The sequence below is a fragment of the Centropristis striata genome, chromosome 11 (genome assembly GCF_030273125.1).
Source record: "Centropristis striata isolate RG_2023a ecotype Rhode Island chromosome 11, C.striata_1.0, whole genome shotgun sequence".
Classification (NCBI taxonomy): domain Eukaryota; kingdom Metazoa; phylum Chordata; class Actinopteri; order Perciformes; family Serranidae; genus Centropristis; species Centropristis striata.
This window is the reverse complement of record NC_081527.1, coordinates 15,245,046-15,272,028: the sequence shown is the minus strand read 5'-3', so window position 1 is coordinate 15,272,028 and position 26,983 is coordinate 15,245,046. Positions and strand designations below refer to the sequence as shown.

At 40.6% G+C, this 26,983-nt stretch overlaps 1 protein-coding gene across 4 annotated transcripts in view; it reads left to right on the top strand.

The window, feature by feature from the left end:
• The window catches only part of kcnab1b (potassium voltage-gated channel subfamily A regulatory beta subunit 1b), a 42,290-nt gene that overhangs the window by 7,812 nt on the left and 7,495 nt on the right, over positions 1 to 26,983 (top strand). For all 4 annotated transcript variants that reach the window (XM_059344615.1, XM_059344614.1, XM_059344613.1 and 1 more), the window contains 7 exons: positions 10,441 to 10,484; positions 14,534 to 14,571; positions 15,311 to 15,390; positions 15,875 to 15,919; positions 17,554 to 17,598; positions 20,245 to 20,288; positions 24,406 to 24,492. In XM_059344615.1, coding sequence (XP_059200598.1) covers positions 10,441 to 10,484; positions 14,534 to 14,571; positions 15,311 to 15,390; positions 15,875 to 15,919; positions 17,554 to 17,598; positions 20,245 to 20,288; positions 24,406 to 24,492 — 383 coding nt within the window. The remainder of the gene's footprint in view (positions 1 to 10,440; positions 10,485 to 14,533; positions 14,572 to 15,310; positions 15,391 to 15,874; positions 15,920 to 17,553; positions 17,599 to 20,244; positions 20,289 to 24,405; positions 24,493 to 26,983) is intronic.

The window sequence follows — 26,983 nt, the reverse complement described above, 5'->3', positions numbered from 1 at the left end:
TTAACACCACCAGCATGAGTTTAAGACTCCGACTGCGCCACATACAGTTCTCCATAACTGGTCGCGACTGTACAGTACATTCTGTAAAGTGTCACAGAAAAGCCAAGCAGATTGTGCTGTAGAGCTCTCCGTGTGTGAGCGTGTGTGTGTGTGTGTGTGTGTGTGTGTGTGTGTGTGGGAGTAGTAACAAGGCTGGGCCAAGTAAACAATGCTCTCTTATCTCAGTGAGTGGGCTCTTAACCCAGACCGCAGGAGCAAAATAGTAGCTTTCACCTCACACTGGAGAATGTGACATCATCGCTTACAGTGTCAGGATCAAGTGAGACACAAGGAGAGAAAGAGGGGATGATGGGAAGGGACGGAGTTAGGAAGAAGAAAAGAAAGAAAGAAAGAAAGAAAGCAAGAAAGAAAGAAAGAAAGAAAGAAAGAAAGACTAGAGAGTGAATGAAAGGGAAAATTGGGGCACGCGGGTCAGTTCACATAAAAGAGGCAATTAGCAGAATCTCAGCAGATTGGATGCAGAGCAGCTAAATGTGATAAGTGTCTGCTTGTCACACAATCTCATCTCGTTTCCATAACAACATTGAAATGGCCAACTTCAATCGGTTCCCAGCACCAAACAAGACTCCATTGTGCTGACTGGTTCAACATTCACAAAAGATTTTTTCCATTAACTGAGAAGATACATTTTTAATTTCTATTGCATTTTTCAACTCCCTCATTTTAACTTAGATGCCATACTTGTTTCAGTGCTGTTTCTGTTTGCCTTGAGAGCAACTGATACAAAAATATTGCAGTACAGATGCAGGAGTGACGCAAAAGTGCAGGGCCTCAAAAAAGTGTTTATTTTGGTTTGTGTCATGAGGATTTGCTCGTTCTTGTAGCTCTTTCTAAAAACAGGTGGAGGATGTTAGCGATAAAGCTTCCTGCAAGCCCTCAGCAAATCCCTTATTTCCACCACAGAGAGGCACATGTTGGGTGAAATCGCTCTGCTTCTTTTTTGTCTGATAGTTTATGTCCCTCTCTCTTCCAGTGCTGTATTTCTGCCTCCCTCTTTTTCCAAACCACTGACAAAAAGCTGTTTGGTTGATTTAGATGCTTGTATTGCCTGCTGACAGGGAATCACTTTCTCTTGAGGAGAAGCCAAGTCCACAAGTAAATCTGTGTTGTACAAACCCTTTGAAGTTTTCTCTGTGCGACAACAAATGAAAGCGCCTTTGCACAAAGCGTTTGTGTGTTTGTGGGCGTATGTATTGGCACACTGCGTTACATACATGAGTGCATGTATGCATTAGAAGTGTTCGGCGTAGAGGCTCCGCACTGGGAAAATCTGAAGGCGTAACAAGTTGAAGCAGGAGATGTAGTGTGCAGAGCGAGCGAGCATAAACTAATAATACCACTATCCGCAGCATTTTAGTTGTCATGGTGATATACTGTATAGTGTAGCCAAATATAGTGTAGGTCTGATGAATTGTGGTGTCCCCTATTTGCAGCCTTCCGATGCTTTTTGACCTCTTTTTTGGCTCTTAAAATAATACACAAACCCACTGCTCGCCAAAATATGTGATGCAACAAAACATGCTGTTGTTGCAGGATTCACAAATTGCGCAGATTATTTCTGGTTCCTGGTAGGGAGCCCCTGGTCGTCTGGATTGATGTTCATAACGGTCATTAGGCAGCAGAAGGCCTTTTGACAGTCCAGGAGGTTTGGAGAAGATTCCACTCTGTTGGTTCAGGGCTGCGCTGCAGATGGGCATGCAAAAATCCCTTCTGTCCGTTCCTTCGGATGCTGGCTTATCAGCGGCCAGCAGAGAGGGAGGCACTCTCTGCTGTGTATACATCTGTGTGTTGACAGTGTGAGTAATGCACAGAGCAGGCATATAGAGCGTGTGTGTGTGGTGGGTTTGAGTGCACACGAAATAGCTTGTTTGCATCAGAAATTAGGGTTTGGCAAGATTTGATAGCCATATGAAAGTCCTCCTCCATGTTTATCACCCCTAAAATGTCTGACCTTGCCTAAACTGATGTTTATGTGTACAAAGTTTGTCACTAGAGAGGTGTTTTTACAACCCTGACTTCCAAAAAACTTGCACTGCATGCATCAGCGCATATAGTATAGCGCATATAGTATTTTGTAAAACTAAATGTATCACTGTTTGAGTTTTAGATATATCTTCTTTGTACTATATGCAGATTAATGTAGGTCACAAAGGATTTACAAATCATTGCATTGGATTTTTATTATATTTTGCACAGCGTTTCACTTTCTTTGTATGTCGATTGGTATATAGTGTCACATGAACACTACAAAGCGTGATTTCCTCCAGAATCATGCACTTGAACATTTGTCAGTTTAACTTTAATTTTGATGCTTACTACTTACTACTTGAAAATTTACAGTCATTTAATAAAATTTGAGTAAAAAAAAAAAGAAAAGATACAGTCATTTTTAATCAGTGCTGTATGTGTTTCATACTGGCCATTTTGGGGTATTCACTCTTTGTCTCCTTGCACAGTTACACAGAGTTGAGTGAATGAAAGTTTTGAAAGAAACCTGAAGAGTTTCCATCCTGTTTGTTTGAGTGAAGCAGTCCCACAGCTAATGCCATCTTTGCAGCCATGGATGACTCTGCTGAGCCTCTAGCTTGATTTTATTAATTAAAAATAATTTCCTCTTTTCAGTCCCTCAATTTAACAAACCAATGGGCTATCAAACCTTAAAGCAAAAACACTGGTGTGAGTCGCTATCGTTTTGTCGAAGATGCAGTCTTTTCTTGTCAGTAGGTACTTTGTTATTATTTGCCTTTAATCAGTTCAGTTCCATTACAGTTGTTTGATAGGCAATACACTGCAGGTGTGTTTTAAGTCAGCAATTAGACAAGGTGAGGCTTATGTGACTGAAGATTATACACAGGGCTGCAGTTTATAACCGCTGCATTGTGACGACTGATTCAACCTCTATGTGCCTGTCCACAGAAAGACGTTAGATATTCTGCAGCTGTGGCACTTGTCAGGCTGCAACATAAATCATAATTTGCTTTGTTGTCGCTCTCTGTGTGTTTATGTTTGTGTTTCGTAGCGAACGCAGTGTGTGCATGCGCAGGTGCCTGCGTGTGCATACATGCGTGTGTGTTCGCATGACTTGATGCGTGTCTGCACTCAAATAAACCCATCATGCTGCTTTTACTCAGAGACACACTGTTTGGCACCGTGTACCCAGCTCTCTCACTTGCTTTTTTTGGTTGTTGTTTTACCCAGTTTTTCATCTAAAACCCTTATCACCCCACAACAGAATATGTGTTTTATGTTCCAACATCATTAACTTGAGTTCAGTTCTTGGCCGTCCTTATAAGATGTGTAGATCTAATAATATGAGCCAGGGTGTTGCACAACAGGAGCCTTGTGGCATGTAGCTGCACTCTGCCTAAAGACCAAACAAGCCCCCAAGGATACGATACGCCCAATCTCTCAGTTAAACAGCCAGGATGTTCTGCATGGATTTTGCATTTTAATTAAAGGTCACAACTAAAACGGTTATCCCTGAGCATAATGGTTTTATAATAGTGTTGCCTTGCAAGTGCAATCTTGGCTCTTTCTCCTTAAGTGGCCTCCGTAAACAGACTGTAATCACAAAGATCATTGGAAGTGATAAAAGTGAAAGAAAACACTGCTGCATGTGCATAACAGTGGCCCTACTACAATAAAATTACTAAATTAAAAACACACACATTCTTGCTGGCTGGGCTGAAAAAAGCAAAACATGAAATAATGAGATAAACATTACCTGTGAAATCTGAGATATCCCCATCTCTCTTTATTATTATAGTAAGCTTGTCATTTGCCATGGGGGAAATGTTAAGCTATTGTATCAGTGTGGATAAAAATTATTGTATATTGAGGAAAAGTATCATACAAGAGTTATAACCGAGAGAAATGTAATGTAATTTTACTTAACACATATTTTAACCGTATGTGTTCATCAGATTTTTTATAATTGCCTACTATTACAAAGCTCAATTTCAACTGCATAATTTTAGTCCTATTTTAATTTGCATCAACACAGTTCTGGTGATTCTGGTGGATTCAAATAGCATAGGATACCTCACTGAAAAACTTGAGCTCCACCTCCGAGTCCTTGAATGTGGCTTCCACATCCTCCGTGAGCCAGATAAAGGGGTGAAATTATCATACAATTTTGGCATCATTCATCGTTCATCATATAGAGGGAAAACATCTTGTACAAATTCACTTATTATCAGGCAACACTGCTGAACCTGACCCCACAGAAACAGCCCATCCAACAAAACTGCTTCTCAAGTATGTTTTGAGGAAAGCATATTTTCTCCTAGATTATAGTCACAGTTACATGAAAAATGTTGTGAAATTAAACAAAAGCACTTGGTTAATTTTAGGGAAAGATTGTGGTTCTATGTATATAACTTAAAATAAGTCAGTGTTGACGTTTGGTTTCACACAGCAGGTGAAAGTCCCTTGTTTGTTTGACCAATTCTCGATCTCCTCCCGAAACATTTGATTTGAAACATATTTAAGATACTCAAACAAAACAGATGTAATCTGGGAGAACAGACATTTCCCTGAAAATGTAATTGACAATGCAGTTGTATTGGAGCATCATTTTCAGGAGACAGCACTGACAGAAATCCTGCAAAATCAGCAAAAAGACAGTTTGCATCACAAATTCAGGCTTGGCAAAATACTTTTTTTTTTTTTATCATAATTGATATGTGGTGTTGCATTAACACTACAAGGCAAATTTGAAACAACGTTTTAGTTTGATTTTTTTCAATTGTATGCCAGTGAACAGAAACTTAACCTAAAAAAAATACTGTGATATACTTTCTATCAGTACTGTATGAAGATTTTCCAGTTATCATGACATGATTTTTTTTCCCCACATTGCTAAGCTCTCCAACGTTCTGAATCAACCACTTCAGATCTGCCCACATGTTTTTCAATACAGGATCAACCCACAGGCCACTAGCTTCAATCATGTGTCTCTGCCGAAAAGCACAGTTACTGTGTGTGAGATTTGGTTTGGAAAAAAACAAATGTCCGAGCGCTTGAATAGCCTTCCATATCACTGTAAAAATAACAGTGTGTGAGCACATAAGAGTGTTTGCCCTAGTTAGTGTGCATAAAAATGAAAAGGAGTTGAAACAATGTCGACTTCGGCCCTGTGGAAAAACAAAGCAAAAAGTCATGTCCAGACTCTGGCTCTTTATTGCGCACACAAACACACACACACACACACACACACACACACACCATGCAAACATGCGCATTGTGCAGGGGCCTGTAGGGAGCCAGCTGTCATTTCCTATTTCCCATTCTGTGTCATATAGAATGCTTTATCTGTAGAGGGCGTTTGATCTGCCTAGACTTGGGGCTTGGACTTGCAACTCTGCAAGCCTCGGTCGCTTGCAAGTGTCTCTTGATTTCTGTCTCTCTTTATAGCTTCTCCTTCTCTCCTCCATCCCTTTCCCTTCGCCTGGCATTGGCCAAGATTCAACCAAGAGCCCTGCTTCCGGCTCCATCAGTTTCCCCCCCCAAGCAGTTCTGCTGAAGCTTTTCCTTCAAACTTAATCTATTCATTTTTTCCCTCAAAGTGCTTGATTTCACTTCCCTTCTTTCTTCCCGCCCACGCAGGCCCTGGCTTTGATATATTTAGAATATGACCCGCCTATCTCCCCTGCACTGAATTATTTTGATAACAACATTATGGTTGCCATCAGGAGAGCGGTGTGAACCGAGGAGGTGGGCGTTGTCTAATCCCTCCGCCCATCAAGGTTGGCTTGTGTGGGTTTACTTTAGTCTACATTAATCCCCTGCGAGTGAGGAGTTTTATCTGTTTACTCACAACCTTGACAAGTGCTAGCTGACAAATATTGATTTGAGCAATCCAATATCAGGCAATAAAATATAAGAAATGCCCGGGTGTGACTTGAGAACTGTATAGGTGCTTTCCAGGGAGAAAACAAACTCCCACAATAAGAGGTCTTTCCTCCCAAGATTTAAGCACAATAAATGTAGCCAGATGTTCATTTGATTTTTTTTTTTTTATTTCAACTGGGGATCCACTAAGAATAGAAACGAGCTACATACAGTAGCAGCTCGCAGGATGTTCATAAGCGGTGACAGGTTTGTGTGAGGGGGCGTCTTCAAATGACTCATTTGTCATTTTACTTCAAGGCTTCTTTTGGGCACCATCCAAGCATGAGGGACCGAGCCACACTCACTGGCTTGCAAAGTTGTTTACGTGCAGGTTTGTACAGACAAATTGTCCTTTCCAGGGTGTATTTATCTTATCGTTTACAATACAATATAAAGATCTTGCGCCTCTGCATCCTAGCAGCCCTATATTTCTCTCCAGGATGCACACACAAGCACCCATTTTCTCTTAAACACAAAGTTGTTCATTTTCGTCCCTTTGTTGCAAATGACATCCTGTAATCCCCTGAATCATTAGCTTCTTTAGCAACGTGCCTCCGCTGCCCGGCACCCACTTCCCAGACCTGGGCAGATCTATTAATGTGTTATAGTCGCCTGAGTGGTTAATAATCAGGTATGGCCGATGCTGCTGCTCCACTGGGGACAAGAATACAGCAGCGAGGCGGCTTCTCTGCCAGCTGAACGTCAGCTCTGTTCTTCTCCTATCATTAAGACATCCTGTATGCATTTAAAGCATCACACAAACACAGCAAATATAGCTTATGGAGGATCTCAAAAAACAACTTAGCAATTGTCCAAGACAGACAGCTCTACTTGGAAATGGAACATTCATGCAACTGCAGGCTTGTAAATTGTGTAGATAGTGTGCATGAACACGCCACTGTAAACATGGAAACAGTTTCAATGAAGACTTTTTAATTTACAACTGGGGCATTAAAGTGACAGTTCCTCCCAAAATAAAATCTATATGTGTAGTGCTATTTATCAACTTACTATAGATTGTTTTGGTGTGAGATTATATTGGCAACAGAGATGTCTGCATTCTCGTGAATATTATGAAACTACATGGCACTCGGCTTGTGGTGCTCAAACTGCCACAAAAAATACATTTGGAAAACTCAGCAGAAATGTCTCTTTCCAGAAATCATGACCCAGTTACTAAAGATAAGCCACACACCTTGTTGTGAGCAGTTTGATGAGAGGCAGCAACATGCAGCAACATCCTCCTTGGCTGGAGCTAGCGGAGCTAGCCTCTCATCCATGCACGCTTCTTTCTGCACAATAATATGGCAGTCAAGATATAGTTTAGCGTATATGATGGTGTAGTGGTTAGCACTCTTGCCTCACAGCAAGAGGGTTGCCTGTTCAACTCCGGTGCTTCTGTGTTGAGTTTGCATGTTCTCCCTGTGTCAGTGTGGGTCCTTACTGGGTACTCCGGCTTCCTCCCACAGTCCAAAAACATGCATGGTTTAATTGGTGACTCTAAAGGTGTAAATGAGAGCATGATTGTCTGTCTATATGTCTGGCAACCTGTCCAGGGTGTACCCCGCCTCTCGGCTCAAGCCCCCCGTCACCCGAGTGCGGATAAGAGATGAAAGATAATGAATGAATTACAAGAATTATAACTGCTCACAACAAGGTTGTTTCATAATAGTAATTATATTTGAGAGAAGGCAGACATCTCTAAAGTCAATATCTCTAAAACTATTTATTGATCTAGATTAATAAATAGTATCTAGATAGAATAAATAGCACTGTCGGTATTGCTGTATTCTGGGTTGAACTGTCCCTTTAAGTGTGCTTCTCCCTGCAATAATTGCAGCAGTGAACATTCCCCATCATCAGCTCGGTTTGTCCCCGATAACCCCCCGACCGAACAGACACACAGATTCAGTCAGTTTCACACTTCTAACCTACAGTACAGCCCCTCCCCCATACTTTCATGGATCAGAGCTCCCACTCTATAATACATCAGAGAGACGGAGGACACAATATCCAAACTCCTCCACCATATCAGAGACAAGAACGCATCCCACGGTTTGTGACTGCAGAGAGATCTGTCTCCTGTCATGTCACCATCACTGCCTTAATTACACGACACATCAAAGAATCCATACCAGATCAAATGTTTGTATGCAAACACTTTGCTTTATACGTGTTCCTCCTTATTCCTGGCAGCTCAGCTGAACTACTGCCACGATGACTGATGCTTCCCCATGTTAAACACCTAATTGAATTGGCTGAGGGCACAGTTACATAGCACGGGCTCGGATTAGTCCGCCCTCAGCTCGACGGGCACAGGCCATTAGTTGTCAGGCACGAGAAAAACCACTGCTGGCATTTTTTAACATCCTCATTCGTTGTAATGAGTAAATGCCTGCAAAACCAAGCAGAAGGCACAATCCGTGGACCATAATTGGAGGTTGCTTCTATGTCAAGAAATAAGTGTTAAGACATATTCTCTTAAGATGAAGTGTGTGGCTCTGTATGTGTGCATGTGGCCTTGATGGCTCTGTCAAACGAATGTGTCTTAATTTCACAGTGTTGTGCTTCAAATCGTTTCCTGCATCAGATGGCTGCCCTCGCAGGGCTGTGCATCACCTTGACGCAGTTTTCTTTCACCTACGGTCCATGTGCATCACTCTGTGGGAAGACACCTGTGGTGGCTGGAGGGAGAACAATCTGCTTTAACTGTTATCGACTGTGTTAAGTCATCAAACACTTGCACAACACGAGTCCCCCTCTCAGTTGGACATGATGTGGCACAGATTGTAAAATCTAGATGTGAAGTGGAGCGCTGAGACTCTGAGTCGAGGGTGGCAAGAACTCTGACGCCTTTTATCTTCCATTGTGTTAATGAGAGTCAGAAGTGCTGTATTGGATTGCCCCAGATCAGCTGGATATAAATTAACTGTTATTGAGGAGAGACATATCAGGAGGTGTACACAGTTAATAGGAAGAGTGATCGCAGAGAAAGAAAGAGTGGATGTTTCAGGAGCTATCTTGAGAAATGCTGATATGATAGAACCTCAGTGCTTGAGAGGGAGCGTGGTTGTCTGCATTTTGTGGGTAAGACAATAACAGTAAAAAGCCTCAGGACTGAAGTGCTCCCTGCAGCAGGATGATGTTGAGGGCTCAGAGTAAAAGAAGAGGTCATTGAGTGAGGGTTGAGGGGAAAGAAACACAAGGCAACACTTAAAAAGTAGTCTACCTACTAGGGATGGGAATAATTATTCGATGATCGATTTGTGGTCGTTAAGAATTTGGTCAATCACGTGGAATTTTTAATCGATCTGCATATTTTTTAATTTAAATTTTATCTATGACTGGTATCAGTACTGACTGACTTGAAACAAGGCCAATCGTTCAGTTATGCGGCCTTACATAAATAAGCCAATGAGCTTAGAATTAAGTTGGATAAAGCTACAGTGTGCAAACTGAAAGCTGCAATAACAATTATAAAACACACAGAAATACAAGAGTATTTATTTGAGAAAAACTAGCTTACTGTGTCAAACCCTGCTAGCATGAATTACTAAGTTTAATTTTATCCTAAACTTATTGAAGCACAAAGCAATGGCTAAAACATAAAACATTGAACTCCTTGACATTATCTTTACAGTATAATCTCAGTTGAGTTAGTGTTACGATTGACATACGAGTATAGTAGAAATGGTTACAATAAAGTCCGACCATTCACAATAAAATGTCAAAATCTTGATAATAAAGCTGCAATGTCCACAATCAAGTCAACTTTTTAAAAAAGTTTGATTTTAATGTTGAAATGTCATTTTAAAAACATTTTTAAAATAAAATCTCACGCTTATATTTTCTTATACCTGAAACTTATACTAAATTTTTGACTTTATTCTCGTAATACAAAAATAAAATAAAAGATTCCTCCTCATTTCATTCCCTTATAAATGACCCTAATACTGTTCCATATGTTACACAATCCCCAGTGCAGCAGTACAAACAGTTATTAGATTTTTTTTTATCATGAGTAGAATTCATTTCAGGGTGTTTATAGGGCGATCCTCTTCTTCCAAAGAAGGTGGGATCCATATTGATGGAATAAATCAACTGTATCCTCTCCCCCTGTAATCTTTCAGTTCTTATTCATGATTGCAGGTGTGATAGAGGTGACCCTCATATTCAGTGATTCTCCTCTCGTTCAAACATGAAAGCTAACCTCGGTTGTTATTGTTTAACACTGCATACTGCAAGCACAATTGATTTCTTTGCCTATTGTGTGAGCTCAATAGAAAAATTGCTGTCATTTCTTTTCAGTCTCTGGAGTTATGATGTGGAAACAAGATAGATTTTAGCTTTGTCTTGGCAGAAAATCTTTGTTTGCCCCGAGCAAAAAAATACAGCTGCACACTAATTGCAATCACATTTGACTGATGACATCTTGAGCCTAAACAATGCTGTTTTTCCTTTTAAATCATTGTCTGTTTTTCTTCACAGGAACCTGGGGAAATCTGGGTTGCGTGTCTCCTGTCTGGGGCTGGGTGAGTATTTAATTAGCATTAGAGGCAATTGTCTAATGATTTCATAAGCATCCAAGTGCAAACTCAACTCATCTGTGTGTGTATGTGTTTTTAAAGAGGGAGAGCCGAGCAGAAGGGGGGAGTAATTTAAATGTTATTATATTATTTCACCCCATTCTAAAACTCATGCATCTTTTATACGTATGGAGAGTCACGACAGGCAGCACAAAGCTGTTTGCAGAGTGTTAATATTTTCCCTGTTAATATTTAATCAATAGCACTGGTTTCAGCAAACAAGTTGCTCAATTATCGCACATATCCAATGCACACTAGAGGGTAAACACCCTCATGCATCTTGACGGATTAATTTAGTTAATATCTTGTTTGTGTTTGTGCTGGTTGTATCATTGTATGTGCATGTGTGTGTGTGTGTGTGTGTGTGTGTGTGTGTGTGTTGCATGATAGGAGTGTGTCTCTGAAGACAAAACAACTTGACAGAGCAAAGGAATGAGTGTTGTCCAGGTCCAGCAGATACTGTGCAACGGAAAATCTGTGAATGAGTGACTTAATCAACCCTGTAGTAAGATTTAGCCCCAGCACATTCAGCAACAGGGAGGAATAGTGAAGAGGTAACCATCCTTCAACCTAAAGGAATTAGTTTCAAGCCTTGATATTGGCAAGCCTCAGCCATGCAGTAGTGCCCTTGAGCAAAACATTGATTCTTCCTTGTTCTAATTTTCAGGAGGAGTGCAAAGAATATGAGAATTTCATGGTGGAGTTCAACACAGTTCAGATCTATGTGGGTGTCATCTCAACTGCATAATAAACTGTAGTTTAACTTGCTTTCATGAGACTTAAGATACGACCCTCAGTAGTGCTAGCTTAGTTTAGCTTAGCACAATGATGGGGGAACAGCTCACCAAATTCTGTTCAAGGGTCACAAAATCTGTCAGAAATGGTGATACGTATATCCTTTTTTAACAATAATTAACTTTTTTTTTTTTAAATCTGTAAATGGAGACTAATGTATTATTTTGACCGGCGAAAACAAGAATCCAGGCTATTTTTTATGTTTGAATGTGTCATCTTAGGTTAAGACAGCGTTTCTTGCACAATTAATTAGATCATTATAAAGTAGATAATTGCTGAATTTGGCCTCATATTTATTCAACCACGTAATAGCAAGGTTCATAATCGTCTATGTGTTGACACCTGCACAGTGTACCAGTAACGTTCTATATTCACGTTCAGTGGGTAAATTCTAGCCTCTACCTGAATTTGAACGGATTATACAAATACACCATGGTGTGTAAATAAGTGAGGTTAAATGGTTTTGTGAGGCTGATTTTGTTAAAGTCACATTAAAGTCCCCATTTCCAGTTTTTTTATATACTAAATTAAGATAACCAGCTTCTGTTTCTAGCTACATATTAGTGGTGTTATCAATCAAGCAATTTCCCCAAATGTCAAATTAATCCTTTCAAGTTATGTAACTGATTATAATGGCGATAAAGCAGCTCATTTCAAAGAAAATACAGTTTTAATTGGCAATTGCCAGTTTAGAAATATCCGGCTGAGCCTACACGGATCTGCTCCCACTTCTGGTGCAGTTGGCTACAGACAACACCAGCTTCTGCATTATTTCTTATTAGTGGGAGATGACAACAAGCAGCATGTGACAGGATCAGGCAACAGGGGAAAAAAAAGAGTGTAAAAAGAATATCGAATTTCTAACAAAGACTGTGTTCGGGCTATGCTGTTTGGAGGATGAACAGAGGCTGCAACTGCTTCTTTCTGAAGAAAGTATTATAATACAGTACATTATTGCAGTCCATGCATATGTATGCACAGTCGTGTGTGTGGCGACTGTAAGAGGACCTCTCACCTGACCTAAATGTGAACCCTTATAGAGGGGAGTTTATTGATAGCTGTAATACTGCTTTACTTATCAAGTCTCTTTTAGCTTTTGAAAAATAACAGGTGTTATCTGTCTGTCTTTCTGTACCAAGCTGTTTGGGACCAATAGGAAACAATGTGGAAAAGAAAGGTTAAGACAAAAGAAACAAAATGCTTACCTTAGGGATGTTTCTGAAATTGAGCTTTTAAAAATAATGAGGGGAAAATATGAAAGTAAAAGAACAAAAACATGAACCCAATTAACTGTTGTGCTCTGTAGTGGAGGAAAACAGATTTTCACCCAAAACTGGTCAATTTAGGATTTGTTTTATGTCGCTTTCAGGGTTGCACTGTCTCTGCTGTATAGTCTTCTCTATAATTGGGAAGCATGTAATAATTATTTTATTTTTTTACGTGACCATTGCCAGTTTACAATAATCAAGCTAAACCTACAACAATCTGTTGCTACACTTCTGGTGCAGTTGGCTATAGATTTCACACCAGAACCTGCTTTATTTCTTAACAGATGACAACGAGCAGCGTATGACAGGATCAGACAACAGAATATAAAAATAATCTAAAAATGCAGCCTAAGCCGTTTGGAGGACGAACAGAGACAAATAAAGTATAATAATACCCTGCACCATTGCAGTTTGTGCTTGTGCATGTAGACACAGTTGTGTTTGTATTCACTTGTGTGGCACTGTAAGAGGACCTGTCACATGCACGACCTGAGACTGAATGTGAACCCTGATAGAGGGGAGTTTATTGATAGCTTCAATACAGCTATTACTTATCATGTCTCTTTTAGCTTTTGACACATGACAGGTGTTGTCTGTCAGGCTGCACCAACCTGTCTGAGACCAGAAAGAAAGAATGAGGAGAAGAAAGGTGGCGTCAAAATATACAAAATGCCTCCTTGAGAGGTATTTCTTAAATTGAGATTTAAACATAATGAGAGGAAAATGAGGAAGTAAAAAATAAAACATAAATATAAAACCGGAGTACCTGTCATCAGAGAGCTGCAGAGAGGACAAACTTTGATTTGTGTACTCTAACAATACAGTGATTCTTCTCCACCCCTCTGCCCCTTAGAGTGAAGCAAGAAAACAGGATGTGGGTTTCTAAAATGTTTAAAATTGGGCAGCACCTAATGATTTTGTAGATTCATTTTTTGCTTGACCATTGCCAGCTTAGAAAAATCAGACTAAACCTACACCAATCTGCTGCTACACTTCACTGCATTATTTCCTATTATTGTGAGATGATGATAAACAGCCTGTGGCAGGATTAGGCAACAAGAGATTTGGAGGAGAATACAATTCTAACAAAAACAGTGTCCAGGCTGTGCTTGACAAAGGAGCAGACACTAGGACTGTATCTATATGCAAGAATACAATACATTTGTGCAATCTGTGTGTATGGATTTACTCTATTGACAGAAGTCATCCTTCAATAGAAACAAATTGATGTAAATGAGTTGACCTTAAAGGTTATTTTCATCTGTTTAACTAAAATATGTTTAAAAAGCACCTACATGTTTGAACAAATATCAACAAAAACTCATGAGCTGAGAAAAATGACCAAATATAAAGTTTTATCAAATAGAGGTGTTCCCAGTACAGATCCCTGTGGCACACCAGTGTCAAACGAGGGAAGCGAGAACGGGAAAATAATGAGAAATATTTTGACCCTTAATGCATTAATGTTTATTGATAGCTTTTCAATACTGCTGTTACTGACACAGCCTCCTTTAATACTTAACAAATGACAGGAGCTGGGACAACCTTTGGGACAAATGAGGAAATGTATTTTGACAAGCACAAATATAATGTATGCACAGGCTAAAAATTCCCCCCAGGAACAAACATAAAACACAGAAAGCTACTATTATATTTACTGCTCTAAACAATTTTGCCCATAGAAGCTCACACCTAAGAAAGTCATGAAAGCCGTCATCAACAGAACAAATCCTTTATAGCAGTGAACATTTTTTTGAACGCTCAACCCTGACATTTGGCTGTGATGGCTTTAGGACAGGGATGTTTTCTCATGTGTCCATGCCAAAATGTCAAAGTCATAATTAATGGTTTTGTGTGTGGTTTACCATTTAAAAGGTCTTGTATGTTTTTTAGTTTGTTCCAAAATTTTGATTTTGATGTTTCCTTCAACAGGCACGTGGGTAACATTTGGAGGTCAGATCTCTGATGAGGTAAGACGTCATGTCAAATCCATCATTCAGTCATTACAGCTCGTGAGCAAATGTTGGCTTCTATCATTTCAGACCCTGCAAAAACAACTAGTGACAGTTTACAACACCCAATTTGTAGCGCCCATGGGAGCAATTTAGTGTAACTGGCTGTATAATGGCATGAATGTGAGTAGACCGCAGTAATCATTCTGGTATCAATTTCCCAATATCACAGCAGGCTGTTAAGTCCCTGGTGGCTCAACCAAGGCCAAGTGGTCCGGTCTTATTGCTACCTGTCACAAGTTATTAAGCAGAAGACCTCTTCCAGTGCCCTGATCTGGCCTGGAAGGGGGGAAGCCACTGAATTGGACACAGCTCATCATTGCCTGATGACCACTGGGACTAACTGACACACAAACAAACTCACCAAAACAAAACAGCATCTGAGTACAGACAGGCAAAGTCATCATGACCAAACTGGTCTTCCCGTATATGGCTCTAAATAAACTGCAAGCACAAGAACTAGGTCAAAATAGTCTGGGAAATATATTGAGCAGTAAACAACTTTAATCAACAAGCGGCCAGAACAGTTTTTCCTGGTGATGTGTTTCTCAGTGAAAAGGAGATTTACTCTCCTTGAGCTTCTTGTGGGAATTTCCCCAGCCCATCCTTTTTGAAGTGTAATTTGGGGTAATATTTATAGTCGTGTTTTATACCACCCTGGAGTCTATGAAGGGAAATTTTTCTTTTTCCCGGTCAGGTGGCAGAGCAGCTGATGACTATCGCCTACGAGAGTGGGGTCAACCTGTTCGACACGGCTGAAGTCTACTCTGGGGGGAAGTGAGTGCTGTCTCAGATTTCTTATCTACCTCCCACCATCAGAGCAATTTTCTGGCCTTGTCAGCTTTTTCCCCCATAGGAAACCAGATGTTAACAAGGTGTAGCCCCAAACAGGGAATTATTTACCTGAGGAGGCCAAAAACGAAAGGTAGCTTGACTCTAAAGTGATTTACATAATCTTATTCATCACTGGAGGCTCCCTATTATGTTCATAGCTCAATCTAACTTTATGCGCTTGGACATTGTCTCGCTGAATACTGCGGGACAGGATGTGGCTGTATGGGGAGATGAATATTAATTTCAAGGTTGCTGGTGAAATTCAAGCACACAATGCAGGCGTTTATCCTTTATCTTGTACTCCTACTGATTTTTAATCAGATATTCATGCTGTAGATGTGTGGCAGATAACAGTCACGCTTACATGCTCTCAGAGAAACTGGCAGCTTGAGATATAATCTCATCATCTCCTATTTCTTCTTTACAGAGCAGAGATAATCCTCGGAAACATCATCAAGAAAAAATGCTGGAGGTAAAGTACTGTCTCTTAAGATTCTAAATGTATCCATGAATAGATTTTAGATAGTGTATGTTTGTGTGCACTACACGGCAAAAGTATGTTGAAAGGCCAACAAAATATATGGCTATATGTTCCATAGCATCTTATTCCAAAATACATGCATTCTTCTGTTGTTACAGGGACACTGAGGTCAGGCACTGATGTTGGGTGATAAAGCCTGGCTCACAGTTGCAATTACAATTCATCCCAAAGGTGTTGGATGGGGATGAGGTCAGGGATCTCTGTAAGCCTGAAACGTTCTTCCATCTAGAAAAGCATTTCTTCATGACAAATTTTGTGAATGATGATACTGTCATGTTTGAACAACAGAGGGCCTTCAGGAAACTGTTGCCCTAAATGTGGAAGGGCTCTAGTGTCTAACATGGGTGTCCAAATCCTTTTTTGGCTTGTCGTATCAAATGAAGAAATTTCTGTGAACTTGTACTTAGACCTGTGCTAGCATGTTAATGTTTAGCATATGTGCTAATTAGCACTAAAAACAAATTAGCTCAAGCTGATGGGAACGTGCTACACTACCTCACAGCAAGTTGGAATCCGGCTTGCAGCTTCTGTGTAGAGTTTACATGTTCTCCCCGTCTCAGCGTGGGTTCTCTCCAGTGCTCCCGGCTTCCTCACACAGTCTAAAGACATGCAGCTTAGGTTGATCTGGTGATTCTAAATTACTCGTAAGTGTGAATGAGAGCGTGAATGGTTGTCTCTCTCTATATGTCTCCCAATGTCAGCTTCTATTGGCTCTGGCCCCAAGCGACCCCAGTTCTGAAAAGCAGTTAAGGATAATGAATGAAAGATGGAAATGTAATTATTTCTGCAGATATTCAAACCATAATTAAACTGATGATGGTGCAGGAGGAATAAAATTAAAAAATAAGTAAAGTTATTACATCCTCTGATAGCCATGAATGTCTGCACATCCAATCCATTAAATAGTTTAAAATACAGATTATTTTTGCAATCAATGGAGTCGCCCCCTGCTGGCCATTACAGGTTCATGGCACTACCGCATTTGCTACTGTCTTGAACCAGTTTTGGCCTCATGGTGTTTTGTGTGCAAGATGCTTGTCATGTATGTCTGCTTTCATGCGTTGTATATGGTGGGTCAAGGTGGTAGAAGGTGCATATTGTGCATATACCCCACCTTTCTTAGCTTAAAGTAATTTTCCTGTGAGACTCACAAATGAATAGTGGCCAGCAGATGCTTGTGAGAGTGAGCTTGTATCTGCACCACAGAAAATATCAGTTTCATACATCTATACTGCATGCCCTGCCACACTGTGATAGGACTCAGTTATGTCTAGTGCTCTTCTCGACAAGTCATTGCAGCTCTCAGCCTGTCCTCACCTCAACTTTTGGGTCTGTGTAAATTATTGATCATACAAGCATGGTGGATTTTCTATGGAGGGAGATGTCTTGTTAGAGTTCAGAGAAAAAGGTCTATCTGTGATTCTTTGTAATAAATAAGTTACATTTTTGATAAATCTGCCATCGTACACTGGAGGATATGTATACACTTGCATGGTGCACACCATGGTGGATTTAAAGTCCTTTTTATGACTTTTTGATGTTTCTGTCTATCTGTCTTCCCTTAGGAGATCCAGCTTGGTGATCACCACAAAGCTCTATTGGGGAGGAAAGTAAGTGTCTGTGCCTGCAAGCATGTGTACGCCGTCCAGCATGTGTGGTTTTCCCCTCAGATGTTCGGGCTATCTCACCAACAACAGGCTACAAAGCGTGACATGGCATCAACCATTTTGGGAAACCCACAGGCACACAGACATGGAGGACACACTCCAAAAATGAGTGACACACACAGACACAGATTTCAACATGGCTGTGTTCTCACCCCCTCTTACTTCCCTTCAAACCCTTCGTCAGCCTTATTGCCAAACTGCCAAGAGTCATATCTGCTTCTTCTGTCATGCTGAAGTATTCTGCTCTCAATCTGCATTAGTCACAATCCCTCTGTTTCTAAAAGTCTTTAGGCTCGTATCGAGGGAAGTAGAAGCTTCATTAGTACATCCTTATTCTTCTTCTGCTCGTCTTTTTTAAGGTATCTGATGTAGATCACTAGAGTAGGGCCCATGTGCGATTGTGTAAATTTAATTTAAGCTCATCCGCTCAGACGATCATCAAACATCATACAAAATCGGTCTCCACGCCGGATGGATTTAGAGAACAACTACTTAACCCCCTGCTGAGCGAGCTGTGAGACTGCCTGAGAGGCCTGTCAAACATCATCACCCAAACATATAATAGAAATTTGCACACTTTATTCTCCATAGCACTTCCCTACCCTTTTGCACAGAAGGTAAGAAGCCATGATGAGGACAGCATGTTTTTGTGTTTGTACTACACTATTATAACCCAAAGCAGGCGGGAACACCGCAGGAAGGAGGGAGGCAGAAAGAGCAAGTGTGAAATGAAGCAAGAACAAGACAAATAGCAGGCGAATGAGCAACGAGAGAAACACTGGAGCAGAAAGAAAAGAAAAGGAATTAGGTGGAGAAGGAAAATGCAGGCATGGGGAAAATCTGAAAGTGACGGAGAAAGCACAGGTGGGGCTACTGACAAATCGCTGATGCACAGTTTTGCAGGTGTTTTTGGTTTCATGGCTCACAATTTCCCTGTTTTGGTTGACTTTAACTCTCTAAACAGGGTCATTATTAGATCAATCTGCACTTGTTTTACAGAAAAACAGCTCTCATAAACCCACTGTAAACTATATGTTCATCGCTACATGTCAGACAGACAAAGTTAACAACAACACAGTGGAGAATTTCACAGCTAGTGAGTCAGATATTTCCCTTGGGAGTTGGTGGAGACCAAACCAGATCAAAAAGGAGAGTGAATATTGATTTACATTTGTCAGACAGAAACACTTCAAATGAATGTTAATGTTGCTCTGTATTGGCTAGATGTGCAAACAGGCAATTATTTGCTAACTCCGTCAACATAACAACTTTATAAGGGGGTTATATGTCTACTATTAACCAGAAGACTTTTAAACTAACAGACTTTTAAAAGAATAAAGTCTGACAACCCTAAAGTGTGCTTATAGTAAAAAAGCTGGTTAAAATATATCTATCTAAAAAATACCATAATAACTTTACAGGTAAAAATCTTTCATTCACATTTGTACTTCAGTAAAAACACAGACGTATTAGCTACAACATGTGCATATCAAAAGTACTAAATGGCTTCTTTTAAAGGGCTTTCAATTATTGACCTGAAAAATACATTTTATGTTGTAGATCAGGGATGGGCAACTGGAGGCCCGGGGGCCGCATACGGCCCGCAGCCTCACTTGAGGTGGCGCTCAGTACAATTACATGCATTTGAGCATGAAATCTTAAAGGGCAGTGTAAAAATGCACAAAATTACTTCTTGCAATTAATGTTGGTCTGCTGCTCTTGCACTGAAAAAAAAGAAATCACAGTAAGTGGTTATTTTTTATTTGCTTCAAACCTTTTGTATTCCTATTTATACTGTTATACATGCATTTGAGCATGAAATATGTTCCTTAACTACTTAAGTTACTGCACTGAATAGAAACATAAGTACTTGAGTAAATTAACTTGCATCTTAAAGCTATATATTATTTATCTATGCCAAGGAGATCATGTTTTCAGGCTGGTTTGTATGTCTTTCAAAAGCTATCCCAAAAAAAAGAAATGCTGGCCCAATTTTCACAAAAGTTGGTAGACGGGTGTAGCATGGGCCACGGCAAGAAACCCATTACATTTTTGGAATGGATCCAAATCACGGGGCGGATGAACTAATTCATTTTCACTTTCATTAACATTTCAAGATAGGGCATCTGTGTGGCATTCATGTGGTGTTGGAATAATTGGAAAAATTCCCGTAATTCCCCCCTCAAGTCAGTTAACATTGTGAGATGAGGTAAGCCTTGGCGGAGGTCTGCATTCTCCAAGTTCCATTCTTATCAACCAAAGGACTGTCCAGTTTTTGCTTGATTTATTTTCACTTGCAAATCACCACATCCCTGATAACTTGCAGGCCATTGGCAAATCACTGACGATCAGGACAGACAGTGACGACAAGCCTTGTGTTTGCCCGCTGCACAGATACAGCTTGTTCTATAGCTGCGGGCACACTGCAGAGCGTCGAGTGGGTGTCTTTCTCTTTTAGTGATTTGTAGGTAGTTTGTTATGCAGCTTCTTGTTTGGCATGTTTAATGATCTGCTTCAATTCGTGAGACTTGTGTCTATGTGCACGAATGCATGTGCACTGACATGCACTTTCTTCCCCTCCTGTTGCAGAGCAGAGACAGAGAGAGGCCTCAACAGAAAGCACATCATTGAAGGTAACAAGTCGATTTCCTCTGCGCTGCTTTGTCCTTCACATCACCCCATCACTCGGAGCCCCGCTGCACTCCTGTAATCTCCCTCTTTTATCTCTTTCCTCCGCCCCTCTTTCTTCCTGTCTGCATCTTGTCTCCGCTCTTTGATTTTTTTTATCAACATGCGTACCCAGCTGAATCTGAAAGTCGTATTAGCCAATTGTACATCAAACCTTGACAGATGTTTAGTCTTTTCAGTTGTAATACCTCCACGGGTGTCTTTTTAGGAAGGTGTGGCATCACAGTGTACTACAAGCTATCTGACATCCTCATACTCTCTTCCTCTCCTCTTTTAGAAGAGTTATGGTGTGGCTCAAGCTTTTAATGACATGCCTCTCTCGTCCCATTGGCCCGCTCCACCCCACTTCCCTAACAACTCACCATCCGGTCCACAGCGCAATGCACCTCCAGCAGTGACTCAGCTCTCTCCCACGTTATTAACATTCAGCACAGCCTCTGCAACTTTCCCCCCAAACAAGGGGGGATAATACTTCTGGAGGAGAAGGGCACAGACTGGAAAAGTGGAAGGAGAGGTGCCTCCACCACTTAGCTACAGCCCAGATGATAGGTTGGGTCCATGAGGATGCAGGGTCCCTGTCACTAGTGGTGTGGCACATGTCACCACAGGGTAATAAATTGGCTGAGTTAAACATCTGCTGACACCATCATCGTTACTACTGCTTGTACACCCCACCACAGGCCAGTCAATGACTCATTTGATTGGTTAAGTGACATTTACTAGGAATGATGGGATGTCAAATGTGATGATTAATAGCAGGGATTAGCACTGATGAGCTCTGAGGTGCAAGGAAACGTCAACTAGCAACGAGCACGGGTGTTTCCTCGCAGGACAAAGAAACTCCTTGACAATTTCATCATTTCAAAGAGACTTTCGTAGAAGACATAATTAAATGCATTATTCATAGCAGATGCCTGTGGAATAGTTTGTTGCTCAACATCTTTTCCCAGCTCCAAAAATAGACTTCCTTCACAGCAAAAAAAACTCCAGCTAATCTACGAGACAGCGGAAACTGTTGGTGATGACGGTGCAGGCTCAGATTAGGATCCATGTAATGGGGGTTTCTGGGATCGTGGGAGTGCAGATGACAGAGGAAGGAATAAGTGGTTGGAACGACGGTGGGGAGAGCATAACTCTCAGCTGGGATTAGCGGGCAGTGATGAAGCCTCTGGCACTAATCTGCCATGCACACTCACACATACTCAAGAACGCAAGAGTGTCTTTTGCCTTGTCTCTCTATTACTCTGCTGTCCTCCTTTGTGACAGTCTCCTATGTACGCTTTTCATCTTTCATCTGGTCTTCTCTCTGTGTGTGAATGGGGCCTGATCTGCTCACACTACTTTGTTGCCGCCTCTTGTCCTCTCCTCAATATACAGTGTTTCACTTCATTCAAATACTGAAAGCTAAGCGAGAGAGAAAGAACACTTTTCCTGATCCCTCACCTTCCTAATCATCCTCTCAGCTTTGAGTTGTTTAGTTCCTCCACTACCTGTCAAAACAGCATTCATTTATGTGACAAGGATAAAAGTTTCCACAGATGCAGGGATTTTTCCATCTAGATCTTCTTACCAGGAGATAGTGGTGTGAACTCAGCTTGATACTGATTAACCTTATAAAATTCATCATCAACTAAATATGATGAGTGTTTCTGCATTGAAAAATATGTTATTTTAGCGGTGGAAAGGGGACAACTTATCATTTAATTTTTTTACAGTAGCCTAAAATCTAATATTATCCAAACAGTTCCATTATTCTAATGAAAAGGAATATTAAGGGTCCTTTATTTAGTTAACTTATTTAAACATTAAAAGGGGGGAAAATGTCAATTTTAATTTAATACTTTGAGTCACTTCTTGTATGTGTAAGTGGGTCAACCACATTTACTGTCAGAAATGAGTCCAATTGACTAAAGGGAGACTTGCCATATTTCCACAGCATGGGTCTACTCAACTCAACTCAACTCACTCCTTTTTGGTTTTCCATTTGCAAAAGTTGTGGCTAGCAGTGGTGGAACTAAGTACATTTACTCTAGTTCTGTACTTAAGTCCAATTTTGAGGTACTTGTACTTTACTTGATTAATTCCATTTTATGTAACTTTATACTTCTACTCCACTACATTTTGAGGCAAATATTATACTTTTTACTCCACTACATTTAGCTGACAGCTTTAGTTACTAGTTACTTTTTGGGTCAAGATTTAACATGAAAAACATCATAAATTTAAAGTGATTAGACATTTATTTTTAAATGATACCTCATAAAAGTATATAAGGTAGTTAAAATGAGCCCTGTCTTTTCTAAATTAAAACACTGCTTAAATAAATGCAGAAAAAAACCCAATAATATATTTAGAATATATAAAACTATCTGAGTGGGTCAATTTTACATAACAAGCACTTTTACTTTTGATACTTTAGGTACATTTTGATGCTGATACTTTTGTACTTTTACATAAGTAAGTTTTGAATGCAGGATTTTTACTTGTAGTGGAGTAATTTCACAGTGTGGTCTTAGTACTTTTACTGAAGTAAGGGATCTGAATAATTCTTCCACCACTGGTGGCTACACTTTTTTAGGTACTTCCAACCGAACTGAGCCGATACTAAGTGGAGTTACAACACTCCAGACCACTGATTATTCTGTGATATTTTTCACCAGTGTTGAATGGAATATACTGCATTAATTACATAAGCAATGGCTGAATTCCAATCAGGTGCTGTTCCTGCTGTTGTGCATGCATGCTCCCTTCCACCATGTCGTGACTTACTGTGACTCCTCTACAGAGTCGAGCCATGATTAATGTTATTACTTACACCTGTGGTTTTTGCTGCTACAACAAGTCAAAATGTCTCCTTTGAAAAAGGTCTATTAACAAAACCTGTCTCATCTTAATGAACCATGTTCTGCAGCTTAATGGCAGCTTTACTTTTGCTGGCCATAAAGCCGATAAGAATTCGGTGGTTAAACTGAAAAAGGAAAACTCGTGAGACTTTTAATCTGCGTAACTCTGAGTGGAATAGCAATTCCTCATATTCAGAACCATCATATACTGTAGCCTAGAGTTTGAAACACTGTCTTTACTTCATCATAAACTCAGTCTCTTATTAAATTAAATGGTCAGAAACAGCAATATGTGCCGCTTAAAGGGACATTAGATACGTATTTGAGCTCATTAAGACTGCATTTACTCTGCTTACAATGCAGTATTTTGTTGTCTGGTACATGGGACTTGCAGTCCCATAACCATGACTCCTACTGTAGTTAAACAAGACGGAATATGACAACTCAGATTTGTGTGCAAGCTGCATCGAAAGATGTGCCAGGCCAGATGCAGCTGCTGGGCCTTGAGTCACATGTGGTCAACTGTCACTTTGCCATGTTTATGAACAGTCCCCCAGGATCTTACTCACCCTGTTTTTCCTTTTACCTGATGTCATGGCTTAAATGAAAAAAAGAGCACACTTGAATTTTTTTTGCACATTGTAGTCTGAGCGGGGCACCTTCACAAATATTTAAGTTAAGAAGAATAATCTATATATTTACAATGAATGGTGGCAAGAAAAATGAGCTATTGCTTATTTATGCTTCAAACTATCCAGTTTTAACTTTAAAGTCATCACTTTAGCTTATCAACATACAGTAACTGTCAAATAAACAGCAAGGAGAAGTGGAGGATGATGCCTGCACATGCCGATTATCACTCTTCCTCTGCAAATCCAGGCCAACGTGTCCATGTCCAAAGCTATCAAGGGACAAGATTTGCTAGCATGTCTAAATGATAGCATAACAAGTCCCCTTGGTCCACTGGTATTAGCAGAATATATATTAGTAGAAGGATGATACTTGGAGCTTATGTGGGCTGTGTTGAATCCTAATTTTGAGTGTGTCAAATCACCCTTTTGGAAATTATATATATATATTTATCGATGTGTTAATGCTATGGTTGGTATCACATCTATTCCAGCACTACAACCAATATGCTCAATGCTCATGATTCCTATGTACTGTTTTCTCTGAATTACTTATATCTTTCTCAACTTCTTCTCTCATCTCACTTCAGGTTTGAAGGGCTCCCTCCAGAGGATGCAACTTGAGTATGTTGATGTGGTTTTTGCCAACCGGCCGGATAGCAACACTCCCATGGAGGGTGAGTGATGGCTGACCAGATCCCGGGGGGGCTAGTGGGGACAATGCATGTTATTCTGTAACATGAGAAGGTGAGAGATACAGACATGACTGCTGCCCTCAATGGACTCTTTGCCTTTGACCAAAGGGGTTTGTATTTGTGGTCTGGGGTGCGTGTGTATCTCTCTGACACACACGCAAACACATTACAAGTAATCTGACAATCTTGCCTCATCTCTCATCCTCTATTTTAGTCTACCACTCTCCCTGTCTTTCTCTTTCCGTCTCTGTGGGATCGCTAGTTTCCACAGGGTCTCCGAGCTGCACAGGCTCCCAGCCCTCCCTGTTCTTCAGAAGCAGGATTATCTGGTCCCCCCAGGGGGAAGCTGGTGTATTTTTGGGCTGGTCTCACTAGATACAAGCCCTACTGTGCGCTCCATTCCTTCAACGCTGGAGTGCTGCCTTTCCCACACATCTACCTTATGTGACTATTTATTTCTTTTACACACTTCCATTTTTTTCCTTAATTACTTCTTTGTGAGGTTGCCATCACCGATACTTGGGCCTGTCTTCTATCCAGTCCTAACTTCCTCCACAGGGTAGTATTTGACTGAGAGGATGGAGTCAGACTGGGCTCACTAAAATATTTTCCAGTTCCCCTTTGCCCCCCATGCTTCCTCCCCTGTGTGCCAGTGGGAGGCCAATCTGTCATACTTATCGTTCCCGGGGCCTTGCTGTCACTGGTGGTACTGGAGACTGGCAGGCAGACCCTGCAGCCTGCTCTGTCAAACTATCTAGTAACCAGTCTCTGCAGATAAAGTCACTTCACCATTGACAACTGATGTAGGGAAGTCTAATCTGATTGATGGATTGATTGATTGAGATTCTTATAGAATGATCAAAACTGCACAGAGACATGACAGATAAAAAAAAGCTACATATCAAGATAGATAGGCTGTTTTTCTTTCAGCAACTCTGTGCCACAGTCACTCCATTAATCATTGTGCGCATTTTCTTCATCCTTCATTACAGTGGAGCAAGGCCACTCCCATAAATCACTGTGCAGAGGGTCAGTCACTTTTCTCACATCACAAGAGAGAGTGGGACTGCATGTACAGACTCTTACAAAACTGAAACTAAGAGTTTCTAAATAGCCTCTCTTGGGGATGAAGTAGCAATGCTAACTTCTACATCTCTGTGGGCATTTGCAGTTCATAGGACTTGTTATGCACATGTCTAAGATATTGATTCACACACCCACATGTTCCTGACACTTAAAGCAAGATTAACCAGCATTTCAGTGCACAAAAAAACATAACTCAAAATGATGTATTATAGCAATGTTAACTAACAGGTGTGTGTGCATGCATTGGCGGAGAATTCGTGTTCCTGTGACTTTAAAAGCTTCCGACTTTTTGTGAGACAACGCGTGTCCCCTTGGGGACCTAAAAAGTGATGTCATGGCTGCAGAGTCTCCCTTTGTTACCATCATCGCTTTCGTTTTCTCATCCACTCGTCCTTCTCATTGTGTGTGTGTGTGTGTGTGTGTCCCACACACACACACACATACACACTTCTCCTTGCTTTGTCTTATGGCTAAAATCAAGTTCAACAGACTCCTCTTGTGTCACAAATATCCAACATCCTCCATCCTTTCGTGAATTTGGCTCCCCTCTCATTTCCACATATATTAGCAGCTCTGTTACCGTTGCATCTGTCACTCATTGTGATGACACTGTGTAGACGTTTTCCCCTGAGGAGTTAAAGGGATAGTAACACAAACTTAACAATCGAGGCAGTGGTATATTAGCAACTGCTGTGTTCTGTGGGGTAAAATCATTTATTTTTGTCAAAGATGTCTGGTGATTTAGAAGAGAAAATTGATAATGACTTCAGTTCTGTTGGATGGGGCTCTCTGACAGAAGGTCAAGCAGTGAAAATATTGTAAATACAGTATATCCCACACTTAAACTGATATTGATTTATTTTGGGTGGAACTTTTTCCAGTGGCTGAAGTACGTTTTGCTGTAGCCTTTTTCCACATCAGTATATTGCTTAGCTTTCATGTCAGAACTGTCAGCCTGCGTCTCCAAACTGGGGGCATGCCGACCACCATCTACTGTAGGTAATACACTGGATAAATACCTCATACAATCTCCACTTCAAAAATCGGAACAATCCCCTCAAAGGCCTACTTGCAATATCGTCTCACATGTGGCTAAATAGCATAGTTCATAAAGCGCCCACATTAAAGCGTATATGGTGAGAATGTGCCTTAAGGAGAGCCATCTGTGCCATTGTCAATTCATTGTTTTAATGGGCACACTATAGCCTGCAGAGTCAACTGTTCAAATCTCAGCACAATGCTACTATTCAGTCACTCAACATCATTTTTTATTTGACAGAGCAATATGCAGCAAATTGAATCCATTCAATCAACTGAATATGAAAATCCCACAGACAGAGTGAATAAAGAATGGGATACACAGGCGGAGGAAAAGACCAGACATGGC